At 46.2% G+C, this 14667-nt stretch overlaps 1 protein-coding gene across 1 annotated transcript in view; it reads left to right on the forward strand.

The window, feature by feature from the left end:
- Window positions 1-14667, forward strand: part of LOC124716919 (acid phosphatase type 7-like) — a 186348-nt gene that overhangs the window by 146689 nt on the left and 24992 nt on the right. The window contains exons 9-10 of the mRNA XM_047243490.1: window positions 2102-2273; window positions 4452-4589. Coding sequence (XP_047099446.1) covers window positions 2102-2273; window positions 4452-4589 — 310 coding nt within the window. The remainder of the gene's footprint in view (window positions 1-2101; window positions 2274-4451; window positions 4590-14667) is intronic.

Consider the following 14667-nt stretch of genomic DNA (forward strand, 5'->3'; position numbering starts at 1 on the left):
AATGGTCCTCGCCGATACCCCAGGAGCAACAGTGTCCCTAATTTGCTGGGAAGTGGCGGTGCGGTCCCCTACGGCACTGCGTAGGATCCTACGGTCTTGGCGTGCATCCGTGCGTCGCTGCGGTCCGGTCCCAGGTCGACGGGCACGTGCACCTTCCGCCGACCACTGGCGACAACATCGATGTACTGTGGAGACCTCACGCCCCACGTGTTGAGCAATTCGGCGGTACGTCCACCCGGCCTCCCGCATGCCCACTATACGCCCTCGCTCAAAGTCCGTCAACTGCACATACGGTTCACGTCCACGCTGTCGCGGCATGCTACCAGTGTTAAAGACTGCGATGGAGCTCCGTATGCCACGGCAAACTGGCTGACACTGACGGCGGCGGTGCACAAATGCTGCGCAGCTAGCGCCATTCGACGGCCAACACCGCGGTTCCTGGTGTGTCCGCTGTGCCGTGCGTGTGATCATTGCTTGTACAGCCCTCTCGCAGTGTCCGGAGCAAGTATGGTGGGTCTGACACACCAGTGTCAATGTGTTCTTTTTTCCATTTCCAGGAGTGTATTATTAATAGTACACACAACTGTTTTGCATCACCACGATTCCTAGAGTTCCGTAGGCTGAAGAGAAAATTGGAATAAAGATCAACATAAACATCATTTCTGCCCTTTCTACTGCTCATTAAAACCACACATTGCATGTTGTACCGCCATACAGCGACACCTTCGGAGGTGGTGGTCCAGATCGGTGTACACACCGGTACCTCTATTCCCCAGTAGCACGTCATCATGGATTGATGCATGCCTGTATTTGTCGTGGCATACTATCCACAAGTTCATCAAGGCACTGTTGGTCCCACTCATCAACAGTGATTCGGTGTAGATCTCCGAGTGGTGGGTGGGTCACGTCGTCCATAAACAGCCCTTTTCAATCTATCCCAGACATGTTCGATAGGGGTCACTCTAGTTGAACGATGTCGTTATCTTGAAGGAAGTCATTCACAACATATGCACGATGGGGGTGTGAATTGTCGTCCATGAAGACGAATGCCTGGCCAATGTGCTGCCAATATGGTTGCACTATTAGTCAGAGGATGGCATTCACGTATCGTACAGCCGTTACGGTGCCTTCCACGACCACCAGCGGTGTAAGTCAGCCACACATAATGCCACCCCAAAACAACAGGCAACCTCCAACTTCATGCACTCGCCGTACAGTGTATCTAAGGCATTGAACTACAAACAACACGAGCCTGGTGGAATGATTGGAACTGATTGGCTGTCAGACCCCCTCCATCTAATAGGCGCTGCTCATGCATGGTTGTTTACATCTTTGGGCAGGTTTAGTGACATCTCTGAACAGTCTAAGGGACTGTGTCTGTGGTACTGTGTTAGTGTCTATCTTTAGGAGTTCTGAGAACCGGCGTGATGCAAAACTTTTTTTGATGTGTGTGTGTGTGTGTGTGTGTGTGTGTGTGTGTGTGTGTGTGTGTGTGTGTGTATTTGTTTGTTCTTTGCTGCTTCTTCTCCTTTGGGACACATACTTAAATCCCCCTGCGCTCAGCAACATGTCCATCCTGCTGCAAGTTACATACCATTTACTTACTCAACCTTTTGCTTGCATGTGACATCACCTTTTTGTGCCAACACTATTCTCTTCTTTCCCCTTGTCATCATCAGTAAATTTCCAAATTTTCTGCTATTAACAACAAGCAGTCACTGCTGCCACGCAGTTGTTTTCAACAATCACTTGCGCTGCGAGGCAGTGTTGCCTATTTTGAACAGGAACATGGTTGTACCTAGTCACAAGCTACGGCTAGGTCTACAATTCGCTTTGTTAAATACTATACCTCTGGGGACTCATATATTTGCCAAACAAATGTTACCTAAGTATCGAGGCAATGGCAGATTTGCTTCCTGATCCTTGTTCAGGCTGAGCATTTGCTTCATTTCCAAAGACCTCATTGCCAGTGGGAGGTTATACCACCATCTCTGCTACTGCAAGTCCTGCCTTGTACACAAGATCTAGTGTGTCTTTTCGCATATTTCTCCTGTACTTCAGTATTGAGGTTCACCGTATTACAAAATATTTTGTGTTGCAGATTGGGACTGGAGAACCTTTTCTATGAGTATGGTGTAGATCTCCTACTGTGGGGTCACCAACATTCCTACGAACGACTGTGGCCGGTTTACAACCACGAGGTGAAAAATGGAAGTATCGAAGAACCTTATCGCAATCCGGGGGCACCTGTACACATCATTACAGGCTCGGCAGTAAGTTTTCTCTTCAGTAACTAATTTCGTACACATTTGTCAAGGTTTTGATGTAATGATATCGTCCACTCGGCAAGGAACAAAGTAATTACATGCTTTAATTAGAAAGAATTGATTGTTATTGAATATTTTTCTGATTGTCAGTGAGCACCCATTCTGTTTCACAAGAATTATGTTTAGCTTGAAATACTGTTTATCGTAATACAGGAAAGAGCATCACGCTTACATTGGTCTTGACATTCCAACATGATTTTCTTTAATCACAGTTAATATGGATTCACAGTACAGGGCATTTCAAAATGGGTATACAGGATTTAAGGCTTTGTAGCATTTATTACATTCAACCTACACTTATAAATAATACAGTTAATGGAGGGCAACTCGGTTTTGTTTGTATTCATGTGCACAAAGTGAAGAATACGGAACGACAGAGAGTGACCGGAGAATGTATAGAACGAGTGAGAGTCTTTAACTGTATAGAACGAGTGAGAGTCTTTAACACCTAGTGCAAAGAAATCAGTTTGGAAGGCTAGTCACGAATTAGCTCTTCCAGTTACATCTAGTGTGTCATTGTTCTCAGTAAATTTAGAACTGAGCAGAGTTTTCGAGAGTTCTGAGAGAAGTATTCGTGAACTAGACGGATCTCTTAGGTTTGACATCAGGCCTCTTCTCTCATCATGTGGCTGCCATTAGGTGGCTCCGGGGTAAACTGCTAGAGGGTACTTTAAAAAAATTTGCAAGTGTGTGTCTCGTATCTCCCTTTTGTTTAAAAAATTGGAGGTGGCCGTGTACAGTCTCTCATATAAATGCAAGATGATTGTATCGTCTGCTGGCTTTCATCTCAGGATTTTCGACCAGTGTCGATTTGCTAATTTTTCTGATGTTTCGGCAACATGGGTGACTAGAATTATCGAAGGTTCGGCCTCCACTGCCAGTCTCCAGGGTCGCATTCGGAAAGCGGTGAGCAGTACGTGCCTTCAGTTCAGCTCAGTTCGGATTTGGAGCACTGACCACATCTATCAGAAAACCCCACAACCGGAAGTCACACGGATTAAAACCGGACAATATGGACGGCCAGACCGTAGGGAAATGATGCCCGATAATTCTAACATTTACGAAATGCCTCTGCAGCACCTGCTTCACAGCGTAATGTGCGGAGGAGTGCCATTTCGCGTAAAAATGATGGTACCGACATATCCGTTCCGTCGGAGGTTTGATGCAAGAAAGACACTTGTAGTGCTAACCGGTGATAGGACATGCAGGACTCTTTTCCTCGAAAAAATAGAGCCCTACAATAAATGGTGCTGTCGACCCACTCCATGCGGTCACTGTCGCAGAATGAGGTGGCACCTGTCGAAGCGCTTCCAGATTTGTTTGTCGCCTGTATTCTGCAATTCTGAATATTGGCGTGTGCCAGGAGATGAATATTGACGTGTGGTGGGAGGTGGAAATGGGCTTCATCTATACACGGAATGTTCGACAGCCATTCGCTGCCCACTACCGTCCGAACGAGAAATTCCAGAGTGGACATTCGATTCACGAGCAGCTGAGCAGGAAGTAACTTCCGGACATGGGTGATTATGTACCGATATCAATTCAGAACGTTTTGTCGGATTTTCTGCACTGTGCTCGCAGATGTGTCTGACGTCCGTGCAATTCCCCACACACTGTGTGTCCGAAGAGCACCGCTCGACCTTCCCCATAATGCCGCGGCCACTTCCTCGACAGGTGTCGGATCGGTCGCTTTCCTCCCTCTGTCGTGCACTTCAAAAGGACCTCTCTTCTCAGATATTTTAATCATTTTCTCCAGACCTTTCGGCAGACATCGGACCGATGCCCTTTTTTTTTACCCTCGAGTATTTGGAACTGCTACAGGTCTACTGGTGCGCAGTCACTGTTCTTGTAAAAGAGCACCAGCAGCATGCTATCCTTCAAGTTGGGCCTCTGAGATGCAAACTGAGGAGCAGCCACCTGCCACGTTTTGGTGCTTACAGTGCCAGCTGTTGGTCTGCAGGCTTAACATTGTTGTTGCATTCTATTTGTTTTGTCCATACTGGAAACTTTTTTTATGTTGCTATTTCCCAGAAAATTATTTTTATTCATCGTATGAACTAAAATGTTACAATGTTTTAATATCCCTCGGGTTTCTATCACACGTCGAACAAATATCTGTTGCAGGGCTGCTGGGAAGGGAAAAGCCCCTTCGTGCTGCCAGCTCCCGAATGGTCCGCATTCCGCAGCACAGATTTTGGATATACTCGGCTGCTGTTCCAAAATGTTTCACACTTGCTTGTTGAGCAAGTATCAGTTGACAAGGTAAGATTTGTGTATACGTTTACACTATGTGAGAAAGCAGAGCAACTGTTTAAAAAGCTATTAAGCAGTTTTGTGTCGCAGTGACTAGGCTGTCCCTCGTCGACGAGAGAAAGTAATTTTTTTGTAAACTTGTTTAGTAATTGCAAGGAAACTTGTTAAGTCATAACTCTTAGGTGACAGAAGGTGTCGGATAGTGATACGCACGTACACAGACGGCACTTGGGCAATTCCTGCGAATAGGTTGCAGAGATGATTGCGGTCGGAGCTAGACTCGTGGAACGTTCCGTTTTGGAAGATGTTAGGAAATTTGATATTCTGACATCCACAGTGCCGAGAGCAGGCTGCGAATACCAAATTTTGAGTGTTACCTCTCGCCGTGGATGACACAGTGGCTGACAGCTTTCACTTAATAACGGATAGCGGCAGCATTAGTTAGCTTGCTAACGTATGAGTGACACTGTGTGAAATAACTGCAGAAATCGGTGTGGGATGTACGCGGAATGTATCTGCTAACACAGTGTGGCAAAATTGGGCACTGACGGGCTATGGCAGCAGACGACCAGCACGAGTGCCCCCCCCTAACGGCACGTGGTTTGCGGTGCCTTTCCCCAGCCCTCGACGGTATTGGTCACACCCTCGACGGCTGGAAAACTGTGGCCCGGTCGGACGAGTCCCGACTCTGGTCGGTACGAGCCGATTGTAGGGTTCAAGTGTGGCGCACACGCCACAGAGCCGCAGACCCGAGTTGTCGACGGTGCACCGCGTGAGCTCACGGTGGCTCAATAACGTCGTTGGCCGCATTTGCACGGAATGTAACTGATTGCCGACAGTTCGGAACCGTTCGTGGACTTCACGTTCCCGAACGAGGACGGAATTTTTATCGACAACAGTGTGCCATGTCGTCGGGCCCCTGCCGTTCGCGGCCAGTTCAAAGAATGTTCGGCCACCCAGATCGCTCCACGTGAACCCTGTGGAACATTTACAGGACATATTCGAGTGGTCAGTTTGTGCACATCGTGCAGTGGCAACACTTTGGCACGTATAGAGGCAGCACAGCTCAGTATTTGTACAAGGCACTCCCGGCAACATGTCGAGTGGCTGCACTGCGCCGGGCAAGCAAATGTCCGATATGGTAGTAGGAGGTGTTTTGTGACTTCTGTCACCACAGTGTATATTGTTAATATGTAACAGCTTCATACAAACTGTCAAAGGATTGTTAGTTGGTGACTGTCTTACTTGATAAATGACTTCTAAATATTAATAGACATTTTTATTTTAAAAGCTTATTTTCGTCCAGACACAAAATGAGTAGAAGTAAGTTCATGGGACTTCAGCTTCAGCATTTATGTTTAGTTGTAGGCCTATTTTGTTCATGATTTTTGTGGCAGCTTTGTGATTCGCAGTGTGCAAGTTGTGATAGTGGTCTTCAGTCCTGAGACTGGTTTGGTGCAGCTCTCCATGCTACCCTATCCTGTGCAAGCTTCATCTCCCAGTACTTACTGCAGCCTACATCCTTCTGAATTTGCTTAGTGTATTCATCTCTTGATCTCCCTCTATGATTTTTACCCTCCATGCTGCCCTCCAATGCTAAAGTTGTGATCCCTTGATGCCTCAGAACATGTCCTACCAACCAGTCCCTTCTTCTTGTCAAGATGTGCCACAAACTCCTCTTCTCCCCAATTCTATTCAATACCTCCTCATTAGTTATGTGATCTGCCCATCTAATCTTCAGCATTCTTCTGTAGCACCACATTTCGAAAGCTCCTATTCTCTTCTTGTCCAAACCATTTATCGTCCATGTTTCACTTCCATACCTACACTCCATATAAATACTTTCAGAAATGACTTCCTGACACTTAAATCTGTACTTGATGTTAACAAATTTCTCTTCTTCAGAAACGCTTTCCTTGCCATTGTCAGTCTACATTTGATATCTTCTCTACTTCAACCATCAGTTATTTTGCTCCCCAAATAGCAAAACTCCTTCACTACTTTAAATGTCGCATTTCCTAATCTAATTCCCTCAGCATCACCCGACTTAATTCGACTACATTCCATTATCCTCGTTTTGCTTTTGTTGATGTTCATCTTATACCCTCCTTTCATGACACTGTCCATTCCGTTCAACTGCTCTTCCAAGTCCTTTGCTATCTCTGACAGAATTACAATGTCATCGGCGAACCTCAAAGTTTTTATTTCTTCTCCATGGATTTTAATACCTACTCCAAATTTTTCTTTTGTTTCCTTCACTGCTTCTCAATATACAGATTGAATAACATCGGGGAGAGTTTACAACCGTGTCTCACTCCCTTTCTAACCACTGCTTCCCTTTCATGCCCCTCGACTCTAATAACTGCCGCGTGCTTTCTGTACAAATTGTAAATAGCCTTTCGCTACCTGTATTTTACCCCTGCCACCTTTAGAATTTGAAAGAGAGTATTCCAGTCAACATTGTCAAAAGCTTTCTCTAAGCCTACAAATGCTAGAAACGTAGGTTTTCCTTTCCTTAATCTTTCTTCTAAGATAAGTCGTAAGGCCAGTATTGCCTCACGTGTTCCAATATTTCTACGGAATCCAAACTGATATTCCCTGAGGTCGGCCTCTACCAGTTTTTCCATTCGTCTGTAAAGAATTCACGTTAGTATTTTGCAGCTGTGCCTTATTAAACTGATAGTTAGGTAATTTTCACATCTGTCAGCACCCGCTTTCTTTGGGATTGGAATTATTGTATTATTCTTGAAGTCTGAGGGTATTTCGCCTGTCTCATACATCTTGCTCACCAGATGGTAGAGTTTTATCAGGACTCGCTCTCCCAAGGCCGTCAGTAGTACTAATGGAATGTTGTCTACTCCCGGGGCCTTGTTTAGATTCAGGTCTTTCAGTGCTCTGTCAAACTCTTCACGCAGTATCGTATCTCCCATTTCATCTTAATCTACATCCTCTTCCATTTCCATAATATTGTCCTCAAGTACATCGCCCTTGTATAGACCCTCTATATACCCCTTCCACCTTTCTGCTTTACCTTCTTTGCTTAGAACTGGGTTTCCACCTGAGCTCTTGATATTCATACAAGTGGTTCTCTTTTCTCCAAAGTTCTCTTTAATTTTCCTGTAGGCGGTATCTATCTTACCCCTAGTGAGATAAGCCTCTACATCCTTACATTTGTCCTCTAGCCATCTCTGCTTAGCCATTTTGCACTTCCTGTCGATCTACATCTACAGACACACTCCACAATCCACCATACCGTGCGTGGCAGAGGGTACCTCTTACCACTACTAGCATCTTCTCTCCCTGTTCCACTCCCAAACAGAAGGGAAAAATGACTGCCTATATGCCTCTGTACGAGCCCTAATCTCTCTTACCTTATCTATGTGGTCTTTCCGCGAAATGTAAGTTGGCGGCAGTAAAATTGTGCTGCAGTCAGCCTCAAATGCTGGTTCTCTAAATTTCCTCAGTAGCGATTCACGAAAAGAATGCCTCCTTTCCTGTAGAGACTTCCACCCGAGTTCCTGAAGCATTTCCGTAACACTCGCGTGATGATTAAACCTACCAGTAACATATCTAGCAGCCCGCATCTGAATTGCTTCTATGTCTTCCCTCAATCCTACCTGACAGGGATCCCAAACACTCGAGCAGCACTCAAGAATAGGTAGTATTAGTGTTTTATAAGCGGTCTCCTTTACAGATAAACCACATCTTCCCAAAATTCTACCAATGAACCAGAGACGACTATCCGCCTTCCCCACAACTGCCATTAAATGCTTGTCCCACTTCATATCGCTCTGCAATGTTACGCCCAAATATTTAATCGACGTGACTGTGTCAAACGCTACACTACTAGTGAAGTATTCAAACATTACAGGATTCTTTTTCCTATTCATCTGCATTAATTTACATTTATCAGCTGCGATTCTTTACGCAAATCCCAAATCCTGTCCAAGTCATCTTGTATCCTCCTACAGTCACTCAACGATGACACCTTCCCGTGCACCACAGCATCATCAGCAAACAGCTGCACATTGCTATCCACCCTATCCAAAAAATCATTTATGTAGATAGAAAACAACAGCAGATCATTTTTGAGATGTTTGTATTCCTTTTTGCTTGCTTCGTTTACTCCATTTTTATATTTTCTCCTTTCATCAATTAAATTCAATATTTCTTCTGTTACCCAAGGATTTCTAGTAGCCCTCATCTTTTTACCTACTTGATCCTCTGCCTCCTTCACTACTTCATCCCTCAGAGCTACCCATTCTTCTTCTACTGGTTTCTTTCCCCCATTCCTGTCAATTGTTCCCTTGTGCTCTCCCTGAAACTCTGTACAACCTCTGGTTTCGTCAGTTTATCCAGGTCCCATCTCCTTAAATTCCCACCTTTTTGCAGTTTCTTCAGTTTCAATCTACAGTTCATAACCAATAGATTGTGGTCAGAGTCCACATCTGCCCCTGGAAACGTCTTACAATTTAAAACCTGGTTCCTAAATCTCTGTCTTACCATTATATAATCTATCTGATACCTTTTAGTATCTCTAGGCTTCTTCCATGTATACAACCTTCTTTTATGATTCTTGAACCAAGTGTTAGCTATGATTAAGTTATGCTCTGTGCAAAATTCTACCAGGCAGCTTCCTCTTTCATTTCTTCCTCCTAATCCATATTCGCCTACTACGTTTCCTTCTCTTCCTTTTCCTACTTTCGAATTTCAGTCATCAGTGACTATTAAATTTTCATCTCCCTTCACTATCTCCTCATACATTTCATCATCTGCAGAGCTAGTTGGCATATAAACTTGTACTACTGTAGTAGGCGTGGGCTTCGTGTCTACCTTGGCCACAATAATGCGTTCACTACGCTGGTTGTAGTAGCTTACCCACACTCCTATTTTTTAGTTCATTATTAAACCTAGACACACTGAAAGAAATTACTAGGTATTATCAAACAATGGAAAATCCAGGATGGAATGTAACAATATGAGAGAAGGAAACTTGCTACTCACCATATAGCGGAGATGCTGGGTCGTGATAGGCACAATAAAAAGGTTCACACACTCGTAGCTTTCAGCCATTAAGCCTTTGATACGAAAGGCACAATGCCCACTTAAGTACAAGAGGAGTGACTCTTGTAATAGCAGTAGGCACACGCAAACGTAACTTGCACACTCACCTGCAGTCTCAGAGAGCTGAAACTACACTGCGAGCAGCAGCACCTGTGCATGATGGGAATGGCGACTGGGTGGGGTTATGGAGGGCTGGGGCAGGGAGGGGAAGGGACAGTATGGTGGGATTGGTGGACAGTCAAGTATTACAGTTTAGACGGAGGTCAGGAGAGAGAGTGCAGAGGGGGGGAAGTGTAAGTAGTGGGAAGGAGAGAAATTAAATGACTGGGTGTGGTGGTGAAATGACGGCTGTGTAGAGCTGGAATAGGAACAGGAAGGGGGCTGGATGGGTGAGGACAGTGACTAACGAAGGTTGAGGCCAGGAGGGTTACGGGAACGTAGGATGTATTGCAAGGGAAGTTACCACCAGCGCAATTCAGAAAAGCTGGTGTTGGTGGGAAGGATCCATATGGCACAGGCTGTGAAGCAGTCATTGAGATGAGGGGTATCATGTTTGGCAGTGTGTTCAGCAACAGGGTGGTCTACTTGTTTCTTGGCCACAGTTTGTCGGTGGCTGTTCATGTGGACAGACAGCTTGTTGTTGGTTGTCATGCCCACATAGAATGCAGCACAGTGATTGTAGCTTAGCTTGTAGATCACATGACTGGTTTCACAGGTAGCCCTGCGTTTGATGGGATAGGTGATGTTAGTGACCAGACTGGAGTAGGTGGTGGTAGGAGGATGTATAGGACAGGTCTTGCATCTAGGTCTATTACAGGGGTATGAGCCATGCAGTAAGGGATTGGGAGCAGGGGTTGTGTAAGGGTGGACAATTCTATTGTGTAGGTTTGGTGGACAGCGGAATACCACGGTAGGAGGGGTGGTAAGGATAGTGGATAGGACATTTCTCATTTCAGGGCACGGCGAGAGATAATCGAAACCCTGGCGGAGAATGTAATTCAGTTGCTCCAGTCCCGGATGGTACTAAAGGGAATGCTCCTCTGTGGCCGGTCTCTGGGGGAGGTGGTGGGAGACTGGAAAGATAAGGCACGGGAGATTTGTTTTTGTACAAGGATGGGAGGATAATTACAGTCAGTGAAGGCTTCAGTGAGACCCTCGGTATATTTTGAGAAGGGCTGCTTTTCACTGCAGATGAGACGACCACGAGTGGCTAGGCTGCACGGAAGGGATTTCTTGGTATGGAAAGGGTGGCAGCTCTCGAAGTGGAGCATTGCTGTTGGTTAGTAGGTTTGACATGGATAGAGGTACTGATGTAGCCATCTCTGAGGTGAAGGTCAACACCTAGAAAGGTGGCTTGTTGGGTGGAGTAGGACCAGGTGAAGCAAATGGGGAGAAGTTGTTGAGGTTCTGGAGGAATGTGAAAAGGTGTTCTCACCTTCAATCCAGATAGCAAAGATGTCAGCTATGAATCTGAACCAGGTGAGGGGTATAGGATTCTGGGTATTTAGGAGGGATTCCTCTTCCACACTTTCCTGGTACCACACGATGTTATCTCTAACTACAGACCCCTCAGCCCCCCCCCCCCCCCCCCCCCCCCACACACACACACACACACACACACACACACACACACACACACACACACACTCTTTCTCCGTTCACCCCTGTTCGCACCCACTAAATCCACCTCATCCAGTCACATCTGCCGTCCCCCTTCTTTACACTTATCCGCCCTCAAACCTGCTACCCACAGTAATATTCATATATTTATTAGTGATTAGTTATTCTCTACTTTGACCTTTGTGACTCCTCACCAATTTTAGTGAGTTTTCGCCTTCCACTATCATCGCGTTCCTCAGATTGCATCTCTTTTCTTCCCCCTGTACATCCATTTCGCCATTTTCATAATTTTCACTCGTATTTGGGTGTATTTTTGCATAATTTTTCGGGCATAATTCTACTTTCTTACGTAATTTTTTGCATTTTTGCATCGCCGTCGATCCTTGCTATATCCCTCTGCATCAATACAGAAAAGTTTCCCTATCCCTGGCCAGATCCCAGTCCCACATACTGTTGCTGCATTGTTGCTTGGCTCATGAAATCCCCACTAATGGCCTTAACATCACATTACCCATCTCTGGTTGCCACCCCTCCTTCCACAATGACCTCCACCTGTTCATATTCTGCCAATCCTTAGCCCTCGCCAACGTAGTCCTGCAAAACCATAACCAAGCCCAATCCTCCCTGCAGTATCTTTTCTCCATCCGCAAAATTCTCCTGCTATGTAATCCCAAATTCCTCGAACCCATAACACACATTGAAACTCTTGCCCTGCAGGAACTTGAGCAGCATGCACAACGCCACCTCAAAAAGCTCTCCATCCTGCCCACTTCCTACTCCCGCCTCAGAGTACCACTGTCCACCACTTTTACACCAACCTCCAAACCTCCCCCACGCCCCTTCATAGCTGACAAACCCTGTCTCGCAGACCTACTACACTTACGCCACCTTCCAAAAACTCCCTCCCACCACCACTCAGAACCCAAAACCTAATCAGATCCGCAACACAGTCATTAACCTTTCCTCCAGAAGCCTTAGTCCCACAAAAATATCGATCCTTTCCAAAGGCCTCACCTTTTGCCCCACTCCCAAATTCAACCATGCTGGACTAGTTAAAGACCTTCTCTCTTTCTCCCGGTCCCTACAGTGGAAACACATTTTCGCTACCAACCCGACCAATCAGCCTCAACCAAAGACCAATATTGAACCTTGCCTAACTCATTTCACTCCTCCATGCAACCGTGATCCACCCCCACTGCCTCCAAACCACCCCCTGTTATCTTCCAGAATTTCTTAACCTTGAACCTTGCCTCAACATCATTCCCCAAATCCCTCAATGTGCAAATTAACCTTACATACGCAGAAAGAACTGCAGTCGACCATCTAAAAACTGATCCCGACCTTATAATCCTACCTGCTGACAAAGGCTCCACCACCACTGCTTTGAATCGCAAGGATTATGTGGCAGAAGACTCGGTCAGTTGTCAAATACTACCACCTACGAACCATACCACAGTGATCCCATTACAGTAATCCAGCAGGATCTCCCGTCACTACTCAAATCCGTCCCAGAACCTCTCCCCAGAGTCCATCTCTCTACTTACCCCTACCACTGCCCGCACCCCCACCTTCTACATGGTTCCTAAAGTCCATAAACCCAACCACCCAGGACGCCCCATTGTGGCCGGTTACTGTGCCCCCACTGAGAGAATCTCTGCTTTCATAGACCAACACCTTCAACATATTACCCGGAACCTATCCTCCTATATCAAAGATAACAACCATTTCCTCGACAGACTCTCCACAGTTCCTTTCCCTTTACACACGTTGCCCAGCTCGTCACTATTGAGACCCTCGGTATATTTCGAGGAGGACTGTTTTTTCACTGCAGATGCAACGACCACGAGTGGCTAGGCTGCACGGAAGGGATTTCTTGGTATGGAAAGGATGGCAGCTCTCGAAGTGGAGCATTGCTGGTGGTTAGTAGGTTTGACACCTGTACACTAACATTCCTAATGCCTGTGGCCTTACTGCTATCGAACACTACCTTTCCAGATGCCCTATGGATTCCAAACCAACAAACTCCTTCCTAGTCTCCATGACCAACTATATCCTCACCCACAATTACTTCTCCTTAGAAGGCATTACCTACAACCAAATCCGAGGTACGGCTAAGGCCACCCGCATGCCACCATCCTATGCTAACCTATTCATGGGCCATCTAGAGGAAACCTTCCTAAAAACCCAGAATCCTAAACCCCTCAGGTGGTTCAGATTCATTGATGACTTCTTTGCTATCTGGATCGAAGGTGAGGACACCTTTTCACATTCCTCCAGAACCTCAACAACTTCTCCCCCATTTGCTTCACCTGGTCCTACTCAACCCAACAAGCCACCTTCCTAGATGTTGACCTTCACATCAGAGATGGCTATATAAGTACCTCCGTCCATATCAAACCTACTAACCACCACTTCGAGAGCTGCCACCCTTTCCATACCAAGAAGTCCCGTCCGTACTACAGCCTAGCCACTTGTGGTCTTCGCATCTACTGTGACAAGTAGCCCGTCTCAAAATATACCGAGGGTCTCACTGAAGCCTTCACTGACTGTAATTATCCTCCCGAACTTGTACAAAAACAAATCTCCCGTGCCTTATCTTTCCAGTCTCCCACCACCTCCCAGAGTCCGGCCACAGGCCACAGGCCTCGTAACTCAGTACCATCCGGGACTGGAGCAAATGAATTACGTTCTCCATCAGGGTTTTGATTACCTCTCGTTGCACCTTGAAATGAGAAATGTCCTACCCACTATCCTTCCCACCCCTCCTAGCATGGTATTCCGCCGTCCACCGAACCGAAACAGTATACTCCTCCGTCCTTACACAATTCCTGCTCCCAATCCCTTACCTCATGGCTCATATCCCTGTAATAGACCTTAATGCAAGACCTGTCCCATACATCCTCCCACCACCACTCCAGCCTGGTCACTAACATCACCTATCCCATCAAACGCAGGGCCACCTGTGAAACCAGTCATGTGATTTACAAGCTAAGATGCAGCCTCTGTGCTGCATTCTATGTAGGCATAACAACCGACAAGCTGTCTGTCCGCATGAACGGCCACTGACCAACTGTGACCAACAAACAAGTAGACCACCCTGTTGCTGAACACACTGCCAAACATGATACCCCTCATCTCAATGACTGCTTCACAGCCTGTGCCATATGGATCCTTCCCACCAACACCAGCTTTTCTGAATTGTGCAGGTGGTAACTTTCCCTGCAATACATCCTACGTTCCCATAATCCTCCTGGCCTCAACCTTCGTTAGTCACTGTCCTCACCCATCCAGCCCCCTTCCTGTTCCTATTCCAGCTCTACACAGCCGTCATTTCACCACCACACCGTCATTTAATTTCTCTCCTTCCCACTACTTACACTCCCCCCCCTCTGCACTCTCTCTC

Source organism: Schistocerca piceifrons, chromosome 9, assembly GCF_021461385.2.
Source record: "Schistocerca piceifrons isolate TAMUIC-IGC-003096 chromosome 9, iqSchPice1.1, whole genome shotgun sequence".
Classification (NCBI taxonomy): domain Eukaryota; kingdom Metazoa; phylum Arthropoda; class Insecta; order Orthoptera; family Acrididae; genus Schistocerca; species Schistocerca piceifrons.